This window comes from Leucopleurus acutus (assembly GCF_964270905.1).
Source record: "Leucopleurus acutus genome assembly, chromosome: X".
Taxonomy (NCBI): domain Eukaryota; kingdom Metazoa; phylum Chordata; class Mammalia; order Artiodactyla; family Delphinidae; genus Leucopleurus; species Leucopleurus acutus.
Window position 1 is genome coordinate 129,958,232 of NC_139148.1, and position 23,285 is coordinate 129,981,516.

General features: G+C 53.6%; 1 protein-coding gene across 5 annotated transcripts in view; it reads left to right on the forward strand.

Moving 5' to 3' along the window:
* The window catches only part of ZNF185 (zinc finger protein 185 with LIM domain), a 58,185-nt gene that overhangs the window by 22,648 nt on the left and 12,252 nt on the right, over window positions 1-23,285 (forward strand). For all 5 annotated transcript variants that reach the window (XM_082864862.1, XM_082864865.1, XM_082864864.1 and 2 more), the window contains 10 exons: window positions 783-869; window positions 3,928-4,032; window positions 4,882-4,968; window positions 7,018-7,113; window positions 7,844-7,933; window positions 12,894-13,091; window positions 14,827-14,937; window positions 16,062-16,142; window positions 18,000-18,071; window positions 19,132-19,234. In XM_082864862.1, coding sequence (XP_082720988.1) covers window positions 783-869; window positions 3,928-4,032; window positions 4,882-4,968; window positions 7,018-7,113; window positions 7,844-7,933; window positions 12,894-13,091; window positions 14,827-14,937; window positions 16,062-16,142; window positions 18,000-18,071; window positions 19,132-19,234 — 1,030 coding nt within the window. The remainder of the gene's footprint in view (window positions 1-782; window positions 870-3,927; window positions 4,033-4,881; window positions 4,969-7,017; window positions 7,114-7,843; window positions 7,934-12,893; window positions 13,092-14,826; window positions 14,938-16,061; window positions 16,143-17,999; window positions 18,072-19,131; window positions 19,235-23,285) is intronic.

Here is a 23,285-nt window from a genome sequence, read left to right on the forward strand (position 1 = left end):
GCTCACCCCCATCTGTAGCCCAGTGGCCAGGTACAACCAAAGGAAAGAGTGAGTGTCTGTGATGTGGACCTGGGTAGGTGTGGTTTGGAGTGAGGGGGAACCCCAGAAAGCCAGGGAGTTCTAGATTCTCTCCAGCCCTAGCCATCACCACGGCCCGATCCTGCTGGGCGTCAGGAGCTGCAGTGGGGGCCCAAAAACACTGGAACTGGAGGGCTGTGTGCAGTCACCCTCGGACCAGCCTCTGAGTGCAGGAACCCTCAAAGGGACCCTCTGAGGGCTGAGACTGTCTGATCCTCCCTGGTCTCAAGCTCACCGGCACCTTCTCTCTGACCTTCATCCCCCGAGTCTCCCACATGCCCCTTCCACTGGCTCTCACTCCAAATTCGGTCTGTAGGTTTCCTGGGCATTTTGTTTGTCACCCGTTCCCATCAGCCCCTGAACTCACAAGTAGCCACTTTGGATGCTGCAGTGCGGCCACGGGCAGGGCGCACCCCTGCAACCGATCAGCAGCACGGTCTGAAGGGGGCTGGGGTCGAGGATGGGAGACCGGTGAGGGGGTCCTCCAATGCCTTTCCTCTGGGGCCTGGAGGTCAGTGGCCCGAGCTCAGCCCAAAGAGGAGACGAGAGAGAAAAAACAAGGTGGGAGGGAGGCAATGGGTCTGGGTGTCCCACTGCACTAGCCAGGAGGCTCCTCAGAGAGGACACCCTTGGATCCCCAGCACAGATGGAGAAGCGGAGGCCTTTCTTACCACCGACTCTCTGACGCTCTCCTTTGGTCACAGCGCAAGAGGTGAGGAGACTGTCCGCCTGCAGATCACAACACCCGGGGCGGGACTCCGCCTGGTGGCCCCAGACCTGGAAGAAATGAGGTACAGGGGCCCTGCTGCTGCCTGGGCTCCTTACACACGATTCTAGAGTTGGGGGCAGCAGGGTCAGGGTGCAAGCGATGAGGCCTGGGGGCTGGCTGGTGAGAGACATGAGCCACCTGGGTTCTCTGCCCCCATCCCATTTCACTCCACAAGTCCTGGGGAGCGAGCACTTGTCCATGGGAGACCAGACCCGGCCCTGGGGACCCGCTGAAGTTGCTGACTGTCTGCCTGTTGGGGGGGGCAGATGCAGACACAAGTGAGATGCTGAGCGTGTGCCAGGAGCCCCTGGAAGTGATGGGAGCAGCCAGCCGTGCTGGGTGGGGATCTGGGCTCTGCAGAGCCCCGTGAAGCCACTGAAGCAGCTGTGGCGGGGGGAGGCACCAGGAACTGGGCAGGGTCACTAGGTCAGCCTTGACAGTTCAAGGGACAAGGGAGGGGGCCGGGGGGGCACAACCAGCAGGGAGCACGGCAGGCCCGGCCCCTGCCCCAAGGTAGGGGGCAGACAGTCAGGTAACATGCAGGCAGGGTTCGGGGGGCTGGGAGCTGGGCCCCAGGGAAGCTTGGGTAGGGGCAAAGGGAGATGCAAGCAGGGAGGGGCCGCTTGTTCCCGGAGGGGCTCTGACTCCTGATCATTTAGCTACTCACCCAGCTCACAGCAGTGAAGCCGACAGACTGGGACCCCACCTTGTGAAGCCAGCGTCTGGGGAGGGAGGCCAGAGCATAAGCCCAGGCTAATCCTTGGGGCGGTGGGAGCTCCGATCTCTGGGGCCGTTGACTGTCTTCACTGGCCCCTCCCTCTCTACACCCTCGCCGCAGTCGGACACTGAGTCCTGTCCATTCTATTTGAGAGATATTTCTGTCCCTAGTACCTTTCCCCTGGGGCCAGGCCTCCTTCATCACTCGCTCCATCCCAGAATCTCCTTCATATTTCTACCTGGGTGCCATTTCTAAAGGGCAGCAGTAGTCCTATGCCAGTCCCTGGGGAAAAACCCTGCAATGCCCCCTCCCCTTTAGGCTCCGCAGCCTGAGCTCTCTACCTTGCCCGGCGGAGCTCATCCACCCCTCCCCAGGTTCCCCTCGTACACCCTTCCTCCCTGGGCCCTCCCCACCAGCCTCCCCCAGCGCCATTCGTCTATGCAGGCTGTAGGATGCCCTTTCCCATCTGTACTTTTCAGTCTCAGCTCAGATGTCTCCCCTTTGTAGCACCTCCTTCGCTTGTGTTTCTTTCTGAGGCAGCGCCTGTGAGGGGCTTTCCGCGCTGAGCTCACACAGCGCTGTGTTCATCCCTCCACCAGAGAGTGTTCCACACGGAGTCACAGTTGTCCACGCACAGATGGCTCTGCCCCAAGGACTCCAAGCTCCTGGAGAGCTCAAGGCCTGGCTGGCCCAGAACAGGACTGCAGGAGCATTTATTGCTGGAATGATTGAGAATCACCCAGTGTGACAACGTCTTTAATAAGGCAACACTGGAAGCTGCTTCACTGGTTTCCCTAAGGTGACCAGTCCCTGAGAAACAGGGGCAAAGTGACCCTGAGAGATGCAGCAGGAAGCCAGGCTGTCTCTCAGGAAGGTCTGTGCTGTGTGCCCCATAAGGCCTCCACAACCCATAAGGCCTCTGGCATTTTGTCTGGGAGTGACAAAGCTATAACAGCCCTTGGAGAGCCTCTGGAGCACCCCTCCCCCACTTTCCAACAGGAAAGTCATGTTGGAGAAAAGGAAGAAAGAGGGAAAGCTAGAATTCACTAAGCCCTGCCCTGTCCCAAACAGCCTAACACGTGTCCCCATGCAGGATGTAGATGCAATCACTATGCCCATTTTACAGATGAGGAAACTGAGACCATGAATGCTTAAGGAACTTCCTCAAAGCCACACGGCCAAGAGTAGGCAGATCCATGACTCCCACCCCACTGCCTGACTCCCTCCCTGCGCTTTTTGCTCCATAAGTCACTACAGTAGTGGGAACTAAGGGGAGGGGGCAGGAAGGGGTGCTATAAATACTTAGTACTTTACAAATGACTATATGATGAGTTTATTTGTAGGCATCCAAATGCAAATTACCAGGAGGCTTTTGAGGGTTTCTGGTTGAGCTTTGGCAGAGAGATCAGGGCTCAAGAGATTTCCATGTTCTGTGCAGAGGGATGAGAGCAGAAATAATGGGGTTCAACGTCGATATTTACATGGGGTACAAAGTCAAGGGACTCAAGGAGAGAGGAGCCGGCAAACTGAGCACAGATAGTATCGTGGAGGTGGCAGCTGCCTGGTCATTCCCCTGAGGGCAGCTGGTGAGGGTGGTCAGTTCTGGCCATGTTGAGGGTGAGGTGCCTGAGGGCCAGTCCCGGAAGCAGTGAGGGTACGGGTCAGAGCACAGAGGAGAGGTGGGAACAGGCAGACGTCATTGGCTGAAGAATGACAGTTGACGCCATGGGAGCAGAGGAGGTGACCAAGGTAGGTGGCAGAGCATGCAGATGGAGAGGGGTGCCAGGAACACCATTTAAGCCAGTGACACAGAGTCATGATGGACGGATGGGGGACAGAAGGCGGGAGTGGCCCACTGGGTCAGTGGTCCTGAATGGTGAGAATGATGGGAGTGTCTCTGTTGGGTTTGACACCATGAGGCTCCCTGATGACCTCAGAGAGAACAGAGGGAGGTTGAATCAGGAGTTAGGATCAGTCTTACACCATAGAAGATTATAGTCTGGAACTCTGAAGTCAGACTGCTTGGGTTCAAATCTCAGCTTTTCCCCTTGTTGCTTGTGGAACTCGGGGCAAGTCACTCCAGGCTCTCTGTGCCTCAGTTTGCTCATCTGGAAAGTGGGCATGGATAAGAACAGTGACCATGTTGTGGGGTTGATGCGGAGAGCTAATGCATTCAGAGTCATGAGAATGGGGTCTGACCCTCAGTCAACAGCAACTGTTGGTAGATTTTGATAATTAGCCAATCCTGCAATGTCAGGCTTTGTGCTATTTGGAGAAAGCTGGCATTTGGGGATGAGGTAACTGCCCCCACCTAAGTATGGTTGGCTGATGGGTAGTTAACTTATGTTTCTTTCCACCATAGGTCTTCCCCAGGCTCCAAGGACAACGAAGCCCCCAACCCCAGAGAGCCCAAGAGAGACTTGACTGGTGAAAGGGCCTTCAAGGGCCTTGGTGCAGACTCTGAAAGGTAACTCAGTGCAGGGACACGGAGCCCATGTGGCCCCCCCATCCAAGGTCAGTGGATGGAGCTGGGACCAGGACTGTCCCATCCTTCACTGTGTCCCCAGTGTCGGGGGCAGTGCAGGTCCTCAATGAATATCTGCTGAAAGAATGAATGAAGGAATGCATGAGGCCTGGAGAAGGGCAGGCCCCTGCCAAGATTCCTCAGGAAGCCAGCTGCAGAGGAGGACAAAACTCTAGGCCAGCAAGGCCGCCAAGCTGGAGGTTTCAGGAAGTCAGTGACCAGAGGATTCGTGGACCCCAGCAGAGCATCTAACAGGGCCTTCCAGGGTGGCCTGTAGGCGAAGGGAGACGCGGAGGGGGTGCAGGGATAGGAGGCAGAATGATAGCAGGGGATGCTGAGTCCAGAGGGGCTGCTTGTGCGCCAGCCACCCCACAGCCATCCCACTGACCTGTCCTTCAAGCCAGACCAGGGGAGCCTGGGGATGGTGACCAGTCGCTCACAGTTGGGCACTTCCTGAACAGGAAGTAATGGATAAGAGCCTACAGCCTTGTCTGCCGGCCACTGTCTTCTCAGTGCGCAGCCCTGGGCCCTGTGGAGCCCCAGCACTGGAATGAGGGAAGGGGACCCAGGATTGTTCGGGGAGCCTGTCTCAGCCCTGGGCTCTGTTTCTTGGCTCCACTTTTGCTCCCAGCCCATCAAGTTAGGAAAAAAGGCAGAAATATTGCTGACATCAGCTTGGCTTCAGTTGGAGCGGTGCAGGGTGGCCGCTGAAGGCGCCCACTCTCAGGACATATATGAGTTACATTCAATGGAAACCCAATCAGCCAGCAAATGTTTCTCTTCCCGTAACAGATCAAGTGATGGCAACGTGGGATCCGGAGCCACGGGCTCCACACCTGAAGGCTTGGCTGGAGCAGACATCAGCTCTGGGAGAGGAGGGTGAGCTACCTGAGGGAGGCCCATGGCCCCAAGTTGTTGATTCTCTCCTGTTCCTGGTCAAGTCGCCACAGCTGCTTGGGCTGCTGGGGGCGGGGCACTGGTCATTTCCCATAGTCCCGTCTACCGCTTCTCCCATCTCCGGCACTCCCGCCGCCAGCACCTCCTTTGTCCCCGACTTCCCACATCTGAGATTTACCTCTGCTTCAATCTCGCTCCTTCTCCTACCCTCTTCCACTGGCTCTCAAGCTCCTCCCAGGTAGGCACGAGGGTGGGCCTGGGCGGGCAGGATGCACACGTGGGGAAGGAGGGAATGATGGATGAATCGCTGCCTTCCTGCTTCTTGGCTGAGCTGTGAGGGCAAGCTGGAAGGCGGTTCGTCATCCCTTCCAGAAGCCCCAGAGCCTCCTCCACCTTCCTCCTCTGGCCAGCTCTGCTCTCAAGTTCAGTGAGCGGAAAAGCAGTGGCCCCAGTGAGACAAAGTAGGAGGCAAGCGTGTCTAGCTGGGCTCTGACTTCTTGGACCTGGGTAGAGTCAGGGGCCATCTTCTCAGGTGATATGCGGAGTGGCAAGGTCCCACTTGTTCCCAAGTGGTTCCAAACCAAGCATGACTTATCCCTGGGGACAAAGGTTAGGTGTACAGATGTTGGCACAGATAGTTCAGCTGCAAGCCGTGCTAGAGCCCTTATGGTTCAGAACAGATGGCCAGGGAGGAATGGTGAAGCCGGTGTCTACAGAGAGCCACCAAGGCACGCTGCCAGCCGGCACCCCGCCCTACAGCAGTCTGGCCGAGGAGAGAATCTCCGCTTTCCCAACTGGCCCTCTCAGCTGCCCCTGCTCGCCCAAGCCCACCGGGAGCCCCTTGCCCTGACTAACTTTACTAGTTTGCAACTGATGCCTGGACCCCCAAGGCCCGACTTCCAAATCGGTAGCACAAGCCAACACGGGAAGAGGATGACAGGCCCCAGCGTCTGCCCACTGTGCCTCAGCTGGTGCCGGGAAACGCCACGGGGCCGGGGCCTCAGTTCTCTGAGCTCCCGCTAGTGGGGAGGACTGTGGAAGAGCCCAACACCCGCGGCCTGCATCACGGTGCCGGCCAGCACGGTCCTGCAGGTTGACTCCATTCTCCGGTCCAACATGACTGGGCCAGAACATCCTTCTTGCCTCTACCCCCTCGGAAAAATGAAGTCTTTGCTTTCTGCATTGTTTCCTTAAAATGAAGCCAAAGCTCATATTAACTTGCAAAATTATCTTAATATCTTCTAGACTTTTATGACTTTTAACAGTCTTTTACATTGTCTCTTCTGTAGACAATGATTTTCAAGAGACTTGCTTTTATGGTCTTTGCAAAGAAAAGGTTGTTTGTCATGAAAAAAAACACCCACTCTCTTTTTCCATTCATTTTTATGAGTTTCCTTAATAATTGAATTCAGTGATTATGGTTGCAAGTGCAACTGGTGTAAGTGGGTGTGGAAACAAACACGAGGAACTCTTAGCACGCATGCTATTCAAGTGGAGGGTGCAGGCTCGCACAGGTAACTGCTCGGCATGCTGTGAGTCACAGAGAGACATGGAACTCAGCCGATACCTGGGAAGGCTGCATAACACAGCACCCACTGAATCTGTGTCAAGTTGACGGGCACAGACGGACTGCAAAGGGTTGCTGCTTCTACAAATGGCCACAGGGCCCAGTGATAATCTTCTCAGAAAATGTATGAGGCAGACACAGTTGTCGCCCCATTTCACTGATGATCCAACTGAGGCCCAAAGAGGTCACTTGATATGCCCAAGGTCACATAGCCAGAAGCTTAATAAAGCTGTGATTTGAATCAGAGTAATGTGCCCCCCCAGGGAGCGTGCACTTCACCACGAGGCCACGCTGTCCTGGTGTCAGTCAGCTGTAGGATGTGAGTGAGTACTGTACTCCAAGCAACCACTTGAGGAACTCCTTAGTGCCCAGCATCTGTTGGGAACAGAAGCCACCCTCTCGGGGGGTGTAGACATAAGGACGCAAAGTCCTGAACCAAGACCGGGCTTGGCCTCCTTCCACAGGCTGTGCTCACCTGCTGTCTTTACCCGTCTGCTGGATGATCAGGAGGTGCCCAGTGCCAACTCGCAGCCTCATAAGCCTGGACCAGCAGCCACCAGGTAAGGGTGGGGCAACTGCTCAATGACCAATCCCATTGCCAGACGGCCTTAGGCTTCATCCTCACGTCCAGCACCCCAGGGTCCCCCTTGAACCTCTCAGCTCCATGCCATCTTCACATCAGGTGATCACTGCAGGACAGAGAAGGCTGGGCGGCGAACCCACCCACCAGGGGCAGTGGAGGAGTGGGTACAGGTGATAAGTCAGGGGACCCAGACAACTCAGCACCTACCCAGAGGGACCCAAGCTGAGGAGGCAGAGAAGAGGGCATTGAGAAGTGTAGCTTGGGAAGAGACCCTGCTAGGAGAAGTCGGTGGGAAGAATCCCACGGACAGCCAGGCGGCAGCAGAGGGCTCAGCCCCAGGGAGCATGTGGAGGTGGCTGGGGAGGTGCAAAGGTGCAATGGGAGGAGGTTGTGCATTCCCAGGCTGCAGGCTTCTGCCCTATTTCCTCTACCAATCCACCAGTGGGAAGTGGCCATTTTGCTGTGGGTGTGTGCAACATTTAGTAAGGAACGATCGTTCTAGATTCCCACAGAGCCCCGGGAGGTGTAGGTCATGCAAGGATGCTGGAACCCCAAACTAGGAGGACACTTCCCCAGGAATTCCAAGCTGCCCACGGCCAGATGTAGGTCCTCCTTTCCTGTGAGAATGCAGCTGGGAAGGGGAAGACCTGGGCTCCAAGTCTCCTTTGGTCTGAGGCTTCAGAAGGTCTCTGTGCTTCCTCCTTCAGCTCTGGTGCCACCTCTCCCTCTGCTGTCCTGGCTGGCAGGAAGAGCAACAGCCCGGCACACCTGGAGGACATGGAGACGGACCCAAAGGGGTAAGGCATCAGCTAACAGTGCTGAGCTCGTGCGGTGGAGAGAGGCGGCTCCGGTGTGCATTAGCCTTTGGCTGGGAAGGTGAGGCCAGTGCGGCCCGTGAGCTGGCCCAAGGCACGTGGCGAGGGCTGAAGCCCCAGCTGGAAACCTCTGGCCTCTGCCAGGAAGTCCTCCATAGTCAGGAAGTCCACCACTCTTTCAGTCAGCAACTACTTGGAAGGCACCTGCTCTGTGCTGGAGACGAGTACACAGACAAATCGGACAGGGCTAATGGGGGGCAAAACCTGGTCCAGACTGGAACAGGGGAAGGGGGCCCCAGGACAGCCTCATGGGAGAGGTGACTTTTGAGCTGAATCTTGAAAGGTGAATAGGAGTTCTCCAAGCAAAGGGTACAGGATGTACAAAGGACTCCAAATAACCTGGTGTTTACTGGGCACTGTAAGTAGCTAAGCGTGGAACATGAGGTTTCTCAAGGTAGGCGGGGGCTGATTGGCCTTTTCTATCAGATATCGTTAATAATCACCACAGCTGCTTCACTTTGGGGCACCTACTGTGCGCACAGCCCTGAACTCAGTGTCTCCTACGGCCCTCCCCACAATCATGTGAGCTTTGTGCCTAACTATAATGAATAACAAAGGACTGGAAGTCAGGTCTCTGTGACTCCTGGGAAGAACAGTGCTTTGAAAGAAATAGCCGGGGTGCTAAGATAGAGAGTAATGGTGGTGAGGAGGGTACTACTTAGATGAGTGGAGGAACCAACAACTCTAGGAAGAGCAAGGAGTAAAGAGCTGCAGATAGGGAAACACAGACTTAAAACCCTGCTTCGGGAACACGCTTAGCAGTTCCAAAGCATAAAGTAGCCTACCCGGTGAGGGGGACCATAGATGGAACCGTGCCCTGGTAAAAGCCATGAGAGAGAGATTGGATCTTCTTTCAAGTTTTAAGCCAGAGAGGAACACAGTCTGATTTAGGTGTTTAAGAAGTGAGTAAATGTTTGCAATTTCACACCACATTACAGCTACGTTTTTACATTTGTCACCCCTACATAAACCGTGATGCTGGGGGTGGGGTGGGTAATGGATCTCTAAGGTATGAGGCCCTATTATGTGACTTTTTTGTTTCAAATTGCCCTGACAATTAACAGAGTGAAAACAAAAACTGACACCTGTAGTGCGCTCTGCCAGGTGCTTTACTCTTGCCAGCAACCCTGTGAAATTGATAAGATGGGGAAACTGAGGCATAGAAATGTTAACTGACTTGTCAAGGGATTCCAAATGGCAGAGCTGAGTCGCAACTGAAGAGGTTCTAAGAAAAACCCCAGGAAAAACTTTGAAAAGCTAGTTTATGAACTCTGTTCTTTGGAGCCTATTCTCAAGACCCAGAACCAGTAACTGTCAGATGGTTAATGTGTACAGCATGCCATCCGCACAATCGCGTGTAACGTTCCCCAAACCTGGGGAAGGATCTGGCTTCTTATTACGCAGTTTGACAGTGGAGGAAACGGTGGGCTCCTATGAAGAGCAAAGCTAGGAATAGAGCTCAGATCTGGCTAACTGTACAGCCCAGGCTTAGAACTAATTTTCTCTGATTAAAAGTTCACAAAATCAAAACAAACTTTCTTGATCAGTGTTTCACAACTCTGGCTGCACTTGGTAATCACCTGAGAAGTGGTTTGTTTTTTTTTTAAGTATCCTGTGACCCACGCGGAGAGATTTAGATTCAATTGTTCTAGGGTAGTGGTTCTGAAACAGGGGCATCTCCCCCACCTCCAACCCCCAAGAGTCACTTGGCAATGTCTGAAGACACTGTTGATTGCCACAACTGGGAAGAGGGTACTACTGGCAAATAGTGGGTGGAGACCAGGGATGCTGCCCAGCGTCCTACAGTGCAGAGGACAGCTCCCACCACAGTTATCGAGTCCAAAATGTCAATAATGGTGAGGCTGACAAACTCTGTCCTAGAGCTGTCACGATGTCATGGGAGGCCAGGAGATTCTGAAATGGGAAGGAAAAAAGGTGGACAGAATCCCCACCTGCTCTGCATGGAACTGCGCAGGCGGCACAGAACGTGTGCGCTTGCGCACGAGCGCCTGCACGAACATGTACGCCTGCGTACGCGCGCCGAGACACAACGTTTGCGCCTGAGCACGCGCGCCGGCACGCAATGTGGGCGCCTGCGCACGAGCGCCGGCACGCACGTGTGCGCCTGCGCACGCGCGCCAGCACGCAATGTGATTGCCCACGCGCGCCGGCACACACTGTACGCCTGTGCACGCGCACCGGCACAGAAGTGTGCGCCTGCGCACGCGCGCCGTCACAGAACGTGTGCGTCTGTGCGTGCGTCCCCGACTCGCGCATGCCTGCACGCTTTTGGGTCTAGACCAGCGCGAGATCGTCCTGTGTGCGCCTGCGCGTGCGTGCTCCGGGAGGGTGCGCGTTTGCGTTCAGCGAGTGTGCGCCTGCGCGCGCCGCCATTTCCTGCAGCCCTGAGCTTGGTCCGGTGTGCGTCGGGAAACGGGACCGTCCACACAGCGAAATGGCTACCGTGGGCGTGAGCGGCCTCGGCGGCGCTTCTCCCGCCGTCGTGCTCGCGCCTGCCGCTAGATGGCGCGCGAGGATCACAATTGGGCCGGCCCGCCCGTCTCGGGCACCCTGGGCTCTCCCTGCCCTTCCCCCGATGGCCTGGAGGACGTGGGTGGTTCCACTGGCCTTGGGGCTGAAGCAGACCCCCCGGCCACGTGTGCACCCTCGCCGCAGTGCCGGCAGAGGCGGGAGAGAGGAAGGGAGCTCGGTGCCCGCAAGGAGCCAAGGGGGCTGTTTGGCGGGGTGCCCTGGTGTCGCTGGTCTCTGGGCGCTGGCCTTCAGAGCTGGCCGGGGCCAGGAGCTGTGGACACGCGGGGAGGGCGGCTCGACCCTCCAACCACGAGGGACCTCGGGCGGAGATGCTGCTCTGGGCGCTGGGGCTCCGTGGGGAAGGGGCTTGTTCCCAAGAGGTGGGGGAAGGAGGGGAATGGGGTGGGCAGGGACCTCCTGCAGAGCAGTGGAGCTGTCCCAAAGTTGAGGAAGTCTACCCTACTCTAACTTGGTTTGCTTCATCACAGTACAGGTACAGGAAGAGGTGGTATAGTATAGTGAGCACGGAATCCTGTGCCTGGGCTCAAACCTAAGCTCTGTCAGTTACTTGCTATGTGGTTTTGGGTATCGTACTCATCTATGTGCTTCAGTTTCCCTACTTGTAGAATAGTGGCCGTAATGGATCCTACCACGCAGGGTTGTTGTGAGGGTTAAGTGCGTTTGCATGTAGGCCATTTCCTGGCACAAAGTACTACATAAATGTTGGATTCTCCTTTTATAAGAAGTTACAGCCAAGTAAAGCAGTCCCAGAGGACTGTCTCTTTCCACCAGAACTATTTAAGGACACTCAGAAAGCTGGCCTCTGGTCCCCTTTACCAGCCGTATTGGCCTGACTTCATTTAATAAGCTAGATTAGCTCACCTTCTTCCCACTAAATTTGTGTTATTTAGACTACCTCTAAAGCATATGCTGTTTTCCTCTGTGTTGCAAGTCTGGGATCTTCAGGTTTCTATTCTCTCTGCATTAGGAACAGGTGAACTTTAACCACATTTGTTCACCGCGGACAACTGTCAACCATTGGAGGAGTGTGATGGAGGTAGCACAAGAGTCGAAGGGGCTGTGTTCTTCCACGTAGAGAGTGTGATTGTGTCCACAATTGTCAGTGGCTGTGTTAGGTTTCTGGATCTTCGGTCTGGTCACAGCCAGAAGTATTACCTTCCCTATCTCTAATTGACTTCCAGGCAATTCGTTAGGGGCCTGGAAGACCTCTGGGTTGCTACACTGCTCAGCAAGACTTCCTATGACTGTTTTACTAAGATTTCCTTTTTATGGGTTAGGTGGGTTATACCGCCTGTAATTGTAGTGAGTCTGCTCTGAGGCCTAGGGTGAAGGAGCCTTATTCATCCACTTGTCCATGTGTCGCAGTGGACATCCAAATTGCTCTTTGCTGAGAATCTTGGCTTTAGTCACAGACTTGGTGAGGATAACTTCTGTTACCGTAATTCTGTAGGGGATATGGGTTGGTACAGGACTCCGATTAAGTCCATGGTAAAGCTAGCTCAGGGCTTCCAGAATTGGGAAGCAAACTCTTAAGGCCTTCTTGGTTTGCCTTTAGCTCCAGCCTGTATGTCCCAGGCAGGGTGGGGTGGGTGTGTCCGGGCACTCTGGGGTAAGGGGCTGGCACTATCTGAGGAGAGCATACCCTCCGAAAGGTGTGAGCTCCACTCCCCTTGTTATTCCAGCTTGAAGGCAGCGAGCCTGCCTGCCTGCTAGGGGATTCACTTCCATGAATAGAGCCCCAGGGCTGGAGGTGGCTGGTGGTGTGATCTTGTCCTAAGATGCTGTTAGGAGGGTTGAGTTCGGGATGGGCCAGGATCGAGGTGATGGTGAACTAGATCCTCATCGTGTTCTCGATAATCTCACTGAGTCTTGGCCCCGGCCAGTGGGCATATGACATCTTGGGTGCTTGAGGCCGCCAGGCAGCAGCGCCGTCCCACGGGACGTGGAGAAGGCGGCAGCACTGAGAACAAGGCCCTCCGAAGCACCTCAGGGTGGGATGGTGATGGCAGGGATGTGCAGGGGTAGCTGTGACGTGAGGCCAGGAAGGAAGGAGGAGCTCCCAAAGAGCCTGATGCCAAGGACAGCAGGGAAGGCGCTCCCCGCTTGCTGGACTGAGGGGTTGAGGCTTCGTGTGACACACGTGGGGACAGCCGTTGCTGGTGGGAGGGGAGCAGCGGCGCTGGGGTCCCCCTGAGGAGGACACGAGCTCTCCCGAGGTGGGGGCCGTGCCGGGCTCCTGTCTGCCCCACCTCCTGGGAGAGGAGCCTGCTATGGCCACGGGAGGGGATATCGGTGTGTAGTCGGTAACCAAGGGCTTATTCTCCCTCAGTACCTCGGCTGATTTTGAGGAGGAGAATGTGGTCACCCAGGTGGGAGACGCCTGGCAGGGGAGGCGTGGAGCCCAGCAAGATGACCGGGGAGACCCAGCTGCACCCACCCATAAGCCGGCAGACCCCAGCAGCCCCGAGCAGCAGAGCAGCCCCAGGAATCCTGACCAGCACCTGGAAGTGGACAACCAGGCCAGCAGGTAAGGGCCACTCTGTGCTGGACTCCTAGCTGCCTGAACCTGACTTTTGGGGCTGGAAGATTTCTAAGCTGTGCCTTCTATGGTACCATTTCAGTGTTCTCTTAGCTCTACAGAGATCTTTGCCCAAAGTGGTCATGAGTTTGGGAATAACCCAGAGACGATATACAAGTACTTCGTATGAACCAGTTGTAGGTAGCGGCCATACACACACTGAACACGATGGCCAGGCCCCCAAGCACGCCCTCAGGAAGCAGACAAATACCACAGCAGTAACACCACGGAAGGAACCGTTAGTATTTGCTGCGTGCTGAGAACGTGCAGGCCTCCTTCTCGTGCTTTATGTGTCCTCACTCACTTAGTTCTCACACCAACCCTATGAGAGAGGTGCTGTTATTATATCTGTTCTATAGTTGGGAGGCTGAGGCGGAGGGACGTTGAATAGCTGGCCAGTAGTCACCCAGCCAGGCAGTGGCCTAACAGGGGTTAGAACCCGGCAGTCAGCCCAGAGCCTGTATTGCTAATCACTGTGCTATATCCGCTGCCTCTCCATTTTTTTTTTTTTTTTTTCTTTTGCGGTACGCGGGCGTCTCACCGCTGTGGCCTCTCCCGTTGCGGAGCACAGGCTCCGGACGCGCAGGCTCAGCGGCCATGGCGCGCAGGCTCAGCGGCCATGGCTCACAGGCCCAGCCACTCCGCGGCACGTGGGATCCTCCCGGACCGGGGCACGAACCCGTGTCCCCTGCATCGGCAGGCGGACTCTCAACCACTGCGCCAGCAGGGAAGCCCATCCGCTGCCCCTCCAGTTTTGATAAGCCGGCTTCTCCTTGTGCTTCAGGCCTCCTTGCCCCCTCAGCTCTTCTGTCCCCTCGACTGTCATGCTGTGTATGGGTCAGAGGATGCCGGACACCTGCTATAGCTGTTCAGTCAGAAGCTGTTTCCTTCCTCTTGTACTCAGTCGTCTTCTGACTGTCTGGTCCTGTACTTTATCCCCCGTCTGTCTCGCCACGTTCCCGTTGGGCCTCCCCTCCCAGCCCGTCCACCTCCTTCAGTCTGCGTGGTGCATTCCTGTGTCCTAGAGTGACATAGGACTAGGCACAGGGTGACTGGGCACATTGAGGCAGGGTACCTCAGCCAGCCTGGGGTGACAGGGCTTCCCCGAGGAGAAAGGAGTGTCACGTGCAAAGGTACGAGAGCGATGAGGCCCACGCGGCGTGGTCTGGGAAGATGAGGCTGGGCAGCTGCTGTCATGATTGTTCTCTACCCTCCCTCAGCCTTGTGCTCTCCAGAAACTTCACTGGAGGTTGGGGGCAGGGAGCTCATTCCAGGAAGGGGCTGCGCCACCCACTGAGGAGGTGAGCGGGGCTGTGTCTGTCAAGCCCTTGCTAGCCCCATAGCTCTGCTGTAACCAAGTGAGTCATGGGCCAAGGCCCTTGGCTGCAGGGATAGTTCTGGGCACACACTGGAAGGCTGGGGTTTTGCCACCAACTTACAATGTAACCTGGGTCACATAGCCTGGGTTTTCTCATCTATAAAATGAGTACTTCTACCCATTGATCTCAGGAGCCTCAAGGAACAAACAGCTGAGTGATTTTCAAGGGTTGTTTAAAAAACGTCAGTGTTCTTTTAAACTCTTTGAAGTGGCCGTCTCGGCATTAGCCCCTGATAACCCTGCTGGACCCTGGAAGGCACCAGCTCTCAGTGTCGACACCCTTGCTGCTCCCTCCACTTCTTTCAGGGTGAGGAACCCCTCGAGCTGTATGGTCACTGTTACTGTCACTGCCACCTCTGAGCAGCCTCAGGTTTGCGTGCCAGGCTCCCCAAGTGAATTGGAGTCTAACTCAACCAGGTAAGAAGGGACAATCTGGGAGATGTTCTGTGGGCTATTTCCTCCCTGGAGCTAAAGGACTCGGCTTTTGTCCCACGTTACTTCCCTGATATTAGCTCTAGTACCTACTCCAATTCTCAGCAGCCCATTGGTCGAGGGGCCACAGAGCGTAGCCCAAGTTCCCCTAATATAAACTGTGTGTGGGCCTGAACAGTCTCCCAGTGAGAAGCTGAGGTAGCACTTCCTAGGGCTCTGCCATCCTTTGGACCTTGCTAATGTTTCTTGGGGAACATGCTTGTGAAGTCCAAAGAAATCCCTTTGAGGTCAGGGCCTATGTCTGTCTCTCTCACGTTATCTGTTGTGAGAAGAGGCGCATAACCACTGCCTCACCTGAGCTTCTGTCCTCACCTGCCATCTTAGAGTGCAGGAAGGGAGCCATTACAAGGAGGCTGAGTGAACTCTGTGTGTGTGTGTGTGTGTGTGTGTGTGTGTGTGTGTGTGTGTGTAGGAGAGATCAGAGGAGCGCCTACTGCCATCAAGCCAGCAGGCTGGAGTGCAGAGCATGAAAATGGGGCCAAATTTGGTGTCATGGTGAGCCCATCGAGAGGTAGACCTTGTTCCCAAAGTTGCCAGGGGCTTGTCCAGGGTGAGGCAACTTCCTGAGCTCACCCTGGAGCTCCAAGAGTGGGAAGGGAGAGGTTGGACTGCTGCTGGAGATTTGACAGTGTAAGATGAGGCTTAGAGGTGATCTCAGTCCCAGGCAGAAGGGAAACAAAACGTGGTCAGAGAGGAGAATGGAAAGTCCACTGGACTGAGGTCTCAGGAGGGTAGCGTCCCACCACTGGCTGCGGGGAGCGTCTTGCTAGCGCTCTCACATCCACACACGGCAGGCTGTAGTCATGGGCTTTGAGTTCAGCCCGAGTCCACAGTGGGCTCAGCAGCCTAGCAGCTCCTGTTCCCTGCTTCTGCTGCCCGCTGGGGGCTACAGCACCAGCGCCTCTGCGCCCAGGCATTCCCATGAGCTCCTGCACTTCCTTCAAACAAAATGGGGGTCCTTCCTGTCCTGGGCCCCTGCTTTGGGTCAGGCCCAGTCCCCTGGAATCTTCCAGTATACCTCTTTGTTCTGCTGTGTTTTTTTTCTACAGCAAAGGGATTCTCTTTATGAAGGAGTACGTGAATGCTGGTGAGGTATCTTCCGGGAAGCCACTGTCTTCATTCTACAGCAGGTGAGAAGTCCCAGATCTTTCCATGTCACGGCCTTCTCCTGCCAGGCCCTGTGTGGTCCTCATTCCTGCATCCCCAGTACCTCATTAAGTACTTCACCCAGAGTACCTTCTGTGTAATCATTTATCGAATAGGTAGATGATTTAATTGCTCACGGACAAGATTTATGCGTTTCCCGACGTTCTACCTGACTCGGTGCCTTTGCACTCCCCTTTTGTCATTAACTCATCCTACACTCCACTTCCAGCAGCAGCCGTTTCTGCCTGTATTTGTTTCTCTTTTGTGAAATCCTGAGAGCATCACTCATGATAGAGCTGGTGAGGCCCCTAAGAACCATCTAGTTAATTCCATCCTGTTCCAGAACTCAGGGCTCCTCTCTTCAGCCCGCACGCTCCTTCCAGCATGCCAGGTTGCCTCATCTGAACACACATTGCTTGCTTCCGGATGCCACCTCAGCTGAAAACTAACCCACACTGAGACAGTGTATTCCTGGGATTTTTTTTTTATGACACGTCCATCACCCCACTGCTAGGGCGAGGATTTTAGTAACAGAGAGGTGCATCCTGGCCTTATTTCAGGATTGGGCCTCTGGGGACTCCAGACCAGCTTTCACTGCTGCTGCGGAATGATGATCATGGGCGTAGGGGTCAAATTCAAGTGCCTGCTCAGCCCCCATTTGTTGGGTCATTTTGGAGAAGACGCTCAACCTTTATGAGCCTCAGCTTCTTCACTTGTAACTCCTTAGAGTGATTTTTCCTAGTAGCTTTATTGAGATATAATTAATATATCATAAAATTCACTCTTTAAAGTGTACAGTCCAGTGGTTTTTGGTATATTTACAATGTTGTGCAATCATCACCACCATCCAATTCCAGGACGTTTTTATCACACAAAAAGGGAACCCCAGACCCATTAGCAGCGCCCCCAGCACCACAAGCCACAGCCCCTGGCCACCACTATTTTCTGTCTCTATAGCTTTTTTCAGGGAGGTGGTTTTTTGTTTTTGTTTGTTTCTTTGGGGTTTTTTTTTGACATGCCACGCAGCATGTGGGATCTTAGTTCCCTAGCCAAGGATCGAACCTGTGCCTCTATGAACTCTGTCCATCTCCTGGTTTTTCTTCTTCCAGTCCCACCAGTATTTTGTTTAATGGGGCACTTAGAGTTGTGTAGTCCAGCGTGTTTTCGCCTTTTGCTTTACCTTCCAGGAGGCTTAGAGGTAAGCTTAAATCTCAAAAGAAATCAGAAGCTGGGCTGAAATTCTGGCTCACCCCTTACTCCAAGCATGACGTTAGGCAGGTCACTTAACCTCAGAAGGTCATCACACAGCTCCTGTTAGCATGACAGCTTCACTAAGCCATATCCCAGAGCTTGTAGCTAGTTGCCCTTCCCTGGAAATAGTTTTTTTGATCATTATCTTTTATTATAAAAAGGCATATTATTGAAAAATGAAGACGCGAAAAGGAAAAAAACAAATTAAAAATCACCCCTAATTCCACTGTGTAACCCAGCACAGTATTATGTTGGAATGTTTCCTTGTTTTTTTTGTTCCCATTCTTAGTTGATTCCTGCAGTGAGTGGGCCCCTGGCGATTGTCACATTATAACCGAGGGCCGTATGTGGGGAGAAAAGCCATGCTCCTTTCCCACTGGTCCGTGAAACTGACAGTTCTCCAGAACCCTAGCCACCCCCTTCTCATCTTCCTCACCACAGCAGGTCTTCTTTGCCCCCAGAGAATTATGCCTCATTGGCACCAAGTTCATTTGGCATAACAGATGATGGCTGGTCATGCAGAGTCATGTGTTAATCAGAAAAGCATTGTCCACTCATGACTGCTCTCTCTCCCATCACACTCCCTGCAGCGTCAGCAGCATTGAGGACTCACGCAACATGGAGAAGAAACTCCCACATGACAGTACTCCATACTCTGAGAGGTAAGTCTGCTGTGTTACCAGGGAGCTCACAGGTCTCCAGAAGGAGAAGCAGGTGAGGGAGATTTACACGCTGAAAGTCCATTTGCTTTTGTCTGCCGCTTTGCTACTTCTGGTCCATTTCCAGATGGGATGTGTCACACCACAGCATAGGGCACTGCTTCCCTCATCGGGGTGTCACACTTGTGGCAATGAAAGCCTTTGAATCCAGCTAAGACCAAAGGGCAAAAACAGTGAGTTAGTGGCAGAGCTAGGGCTAAACCCCAGGGCCCTGAGTACTCCCAGGTAAGGGGTGTTTCCACTCTGCCATCTGACTAACTGTGGGCTGGGACTGGTGGTGGCAAAATAGGAGGGAGGAACAGGGCTGTGACGAGGGCAACACTGTCAAGAGCCTGAGCCCTGGACCAGCAGCAAGGCAGGCAGGGACTTTTGACAGGTTCTATCTGAGGAGGAAAACCAGGGGGTGACTTGAGGAACAAAGGCAGGGATCCTGGAACTGGGGAGATACTCAATCTACAAGTCGGTGTCTAGGACTTCAGTATGAGGTCCCAGCAGGCTCTACAGCTGCACTGATTTTGTGATAGTCCTTGGACCCATGCTGCCTCTGTGGTACTCCAGGTAGGACTCAGTGCTCCCAGGCATGAAGAGAAGGGCCATCAAGACAAGGGGCCAGGTGGAGCATACAGAGACGTGTCTCCTGTAGGAGAAGACGTATGTCTTCCTATTCTAGGTGGGAACAGCCCCCCAGGCAGATATGCTAGGCAGAGGGACAGAGACAGGCAAGCTGCCTGGAATAAGCATCAGATCGTGGTGTCCAAACATACGATAGAGAGTAGGGTGAAGATACGGGACTGGTTTCTGGAAACAATGTGACGGTCTACAGTGGGCTGCGGTCCAGTCTGGCCCAAGGCTATGTGGCCAGTTCACAGCACAGGAAAAGATGGCAGGCTGTGAATCCTGGCAGCAGCCTAAGCCTGGCTGCGTCAGACCACAGGACCTGGCTGCGTCACAGCAATAGTCTGCGTACCAGCCTGACCGCGGATTCTTGGTTTTCATTTCCCAGAACAAGTGGAGGGGTCTGTACTTACTGCAACCAGGAGATCGGAGACTGTCCAAAGATTACCTTGGAACATCTCGGCCTTTGCTGCCATGACTATTGCTTTAAGGTAAGGAAGACAAGTGGTGTTGCTGAGAACGTCATCCAGAGCTGGGGAGCCTTTATGGGTGCAGAGAGTGTGGAGAAGGCTTTATCTCTGTATGAATGTGCTCCATCTCAAAGGCTGTGCAGAACTGGGAGCTGAATGGGCTCCCAAGTCAAAAGGAGTACTATGTGCTTAATACTTTGAGGGAAACAAAAGCATTCTTCTGGGGAAAGACTATTCCCAGCAGACAGCCAACAAGTGCATAGGCCCTGGGGCAGCAGCATGGAGTAGTTTAGCTCGCATGGCTGGAATGACATGAGTGAGGGGTGAGTGGTAGGAAATAAAGTCTAAAGGATGGCTAAGAACTGGATCATGCAGGCCTTTCAGGACACAGAGAGACTTTGGGTTTTATTCTGAACGCAGTTGGAACCTACTGGATGGTTTGGGTGGTGGAGAGACAGGGTCTGACTCATGCTTTTCAAAGGATCCCTCTGACTGCTAGGTGAAGGAGCGAATGTAGAGGGGCAGGAATGGGAAAAGGGAGATCAGTTAGGAAACTGCTGCAGTAGATCAAGCTAGAGAAAGCAGTCACTTGATTAGGGAGTTGGCAGGGGACATGTCAAGATGGTGCCTGGATCGGGGATACTGTTTGAAAATAGAACTGGTAGGTTGTGGCTATGAGAAAATGAGAGGAGTCAAAGGAGATTGCAAAGTTTGGGGCCCAGGCCATTAGCTGAAAGGATGGTGGCACCTTTTACCGAGAAGGGAAGGACTAGAGGAGAGCAGGTTTGAGCAGAGGGAAGGCAGAGATGAGTGAAATTGAAGATGCCTCAGTGAGAGCTATGTGAAGAGCTCACATGGTCGTTTGGATATGTGAGTTTGTGTTCCAAGGTAAGGCTGGAGCTGGGAGTCCGCAGGGCATGCTTTTTCCCTGAGCCGTCCCTGACCTGATGAAATCACCTAAGGTGTGAGTGGGTGGAGAGGGGGGCTGACGCTGAGCCTTGTGGCTTTCTAGCATTTAGAGGTTGGGAAGAGGCGGGGGTCCACAGAGGAGGGTGAGAAGTAACACAGAGTGCAATGCCCCAAGTGACACAGTTTCTCCAAAGACTGCATTGGTCACCCTGTCAGTGGTTGCTGAGAGATCAAATGGGATGAAGCCTGAGAACTGACCTTGAATTTTGCAGCATGGTGGTCGTCTGTGACCTCAGTTGGAGCAGTTTTGCTGGAGTGATGGGGATAGAAGGTTGACTGGAGTGGGCTCATGTGGAAATGGACAGAGTGAGCCTGGAAGACTCTCCTGATGGGTTGGCTTTGTAAGGGAGCAGTGCAAGCAGACAGTGGGGCAGAGGTGCCAGGCATGGGTTGGTGCAGATGGGAGCGATACAGTAGTGAGCAGACACTGATGACACAGGAGAAAGAGATGTTGATGGTGATCATGATGTACGTCTGTAGGAGAGAAAGATGGGTACCAGTTGACACATGGCAGGAATAGGAAAGGCCAAATCTCTGCGTCACATACAGAGAGGTTCCCAAGTTGGCTGGTGGAAGAATGAAGAACTTCAGTACTTCTGTTTTCTCAGTCGATTAGAAAACATGATCATCTATGAGTGAGGGTGGGCAAGGGGTGTTGGACACTCGAGAAGAAAGGGGAGTCTGTGAAATGTTGTCTCAGAGACAGGGAGGGTGGATGGGCTGTGCAGAGCCCGCTTGAAGGGAGGGCTCGTTCGTTCCTATGGAGACCGGTCAGCATGTACTGTGTTGTTCCTTAGCCAGGCTCAGCCACAAGGGTGAAGCAGGGGCAGTTGCATTTACTGGGGCGGAGATTATGCCAGGTGAGTTGGCAGGGTTTGGTCTGTGTGCAACGGAACAGTAACAGTGAGGCGGTGAGCTGGTCCAGTAATGGAGGTTCCAGCGGTGGCAGAGGCCAGCCAAATAAGCTGGAGGACATGGAAGTCAAGCAGTGGCGTGTATGACTTATTGGTTGTAACGAGATCTAGAGCAGCAGTTCTCACTCTGGAGTGTGCATCTCACACTTGACCAGCCCCTGAAGGGCTTGTTAAGACACAGAGTGCTGGGCCCCAGCCCAGTATCTAACTCAGTACGTCTGGGTGGGACCTGAGAACTGGCCTCTCTAACAAGTTTCCAGGCAATGCTGAGGCTGCTTGTCCACATAGAGTCTGGCCAGAGCAGTGGCCGAGGTAGAGAGGGGCCCAGAACACTGGAGGAAGGGAACAAAAGGCCACGTGGTAGGAAGCTCTTCCATCTGTGTGGATCCAGAATTGACTCAGGAGTGCTGCAGGGAGAGACTGTGACATGTCATTTGGCAAAGAACTTTCTGTTTCCCTGATTCCTGGACTTACATGAAAACTTAATAGAAACTATTATGAGCAATTACATACCAATAAATTGGACACCCTCGAAGAGGTGGATAAATCCTTAGAAACATACAACCTACCAAGACAGAACCAAGAAGAAATTGGAAGCTTGAACAGACGAATAATAAATAAGAAGATTGACTCAGTAACCAAACACCTCTCAACAAAGAAAAACTCAAGGCTGGGTCTTCACAGGCAAGTCTACCAAACATTTAAAGAAAAATTAATACCAATCCTTTTTATACCCTTCCAGAAATGGAAGAAAGAACACTTCCAAACTCATTTTATGAAGTTAGCATTATCCTGACACCAAAGCCAGGCAAAAAATTAGAAATAGAGCTACCAGATGATCCAGCAATCCCACTTCTGTGTGTATACACAAAGGAATTGAAATCAGGATCTCAAAGAGGTGTCTGTATTCTCTGTTCATTGCAGCATTGTTAACAGTAGCCAAAACATGGAAGCAACCTGATTGTGCGTTGCCTGATGAATGGCTGAAGAAAATGTGGTATATAGGGACTTCCCTGGTGGTGCAGTGGTTAAGAATCCACCTGCCAATGCAGGGGACACGGGTTCGAGCCTTGGTCCGGGAAGGTCCCACATGCCACGGAACCACTAAGCCCGTGCACCACAACTACTGAGCCTGTGCCCTAGAGCCCCACGAGCCACAACTACTGAGCCCACGTGCCACAGCTACTGAAGCCCGTGCACCTAGAGCCTGTGCTCCGCGACAAGAGAAGCCACCGCAATGAGAAGCCCATGCACTGCAATGAAGAGCAGCCCCCACCTGCACAACTAGAGAAAGCCCGCGTGCAGCAACGAAGACCCGACGCAGCCAAAAATACATTAAAAAAAATAAAATGTGGTATATACACAAAATGGGATATTATTCAGCCTTTAAAGAAAGAAGGAAATCCTGCCATTTGCAACAACATGGATGAACGTGGAGGACATTGTGCTAAGTGAAGTAAGCCAGACACGGAAGGACAAATACTACCTAGTACCACTTATGTGAGGAATCTAAAACAGCCAAACTCATAGAAGAGAGTAGAAGGGTGGTTGCCAGGGGCTGGGGAGGGGGAAATGGGGAGGTGATGGTCAAAGGGTACAACGTGTCAGGTACCCACGATAAGTAAGTTCTAGAGATCTAGAATATTTTGTCAATTTTTGGTTATATACTTTAATTACAGGGCACCCCTGTTAAACAGAGAGCAAAATTACGGGAGTCTCAGACCTAAGCAACTCTGGGCACATTTGGTCTCACAGAGCCAAGTGTTGGGTTAAGGGTGCAGTTGGAGTGGGTTGGGGTCCCAGGAAGGCTTTGTGAGGGAGGTGGGTCCAGAGTCAGAGGTGAAGAGGTGTCCAAGGGTATTTTCCAGGTGGCTAAACAGGTCTCCATCGTGCGTACAGAGGGAATAGGGATGAAGAGGCAGGCAGGAGGCTGGCAGGCCTGGGAGGAGGAGGCACAGAACGGCAGGGATTTTAAACTTGCCTGATTGGAGCTCACACAGGGCTGGGGAACTTGGAGTTGTGGCAAAATAGGCCTGATATTCTTGGGGAATTCTTGGAATGTGGGCAGGGTGCCTGAGAGCCACCCCTGGGGTCCATGAGCACAGAGGTGAAGAGGATATTATTTTCGTAAGATCACACAGCTGCTCAGAACCGAGGGTGGAAATCCCGGTTCCGATATCAGAGCCAGT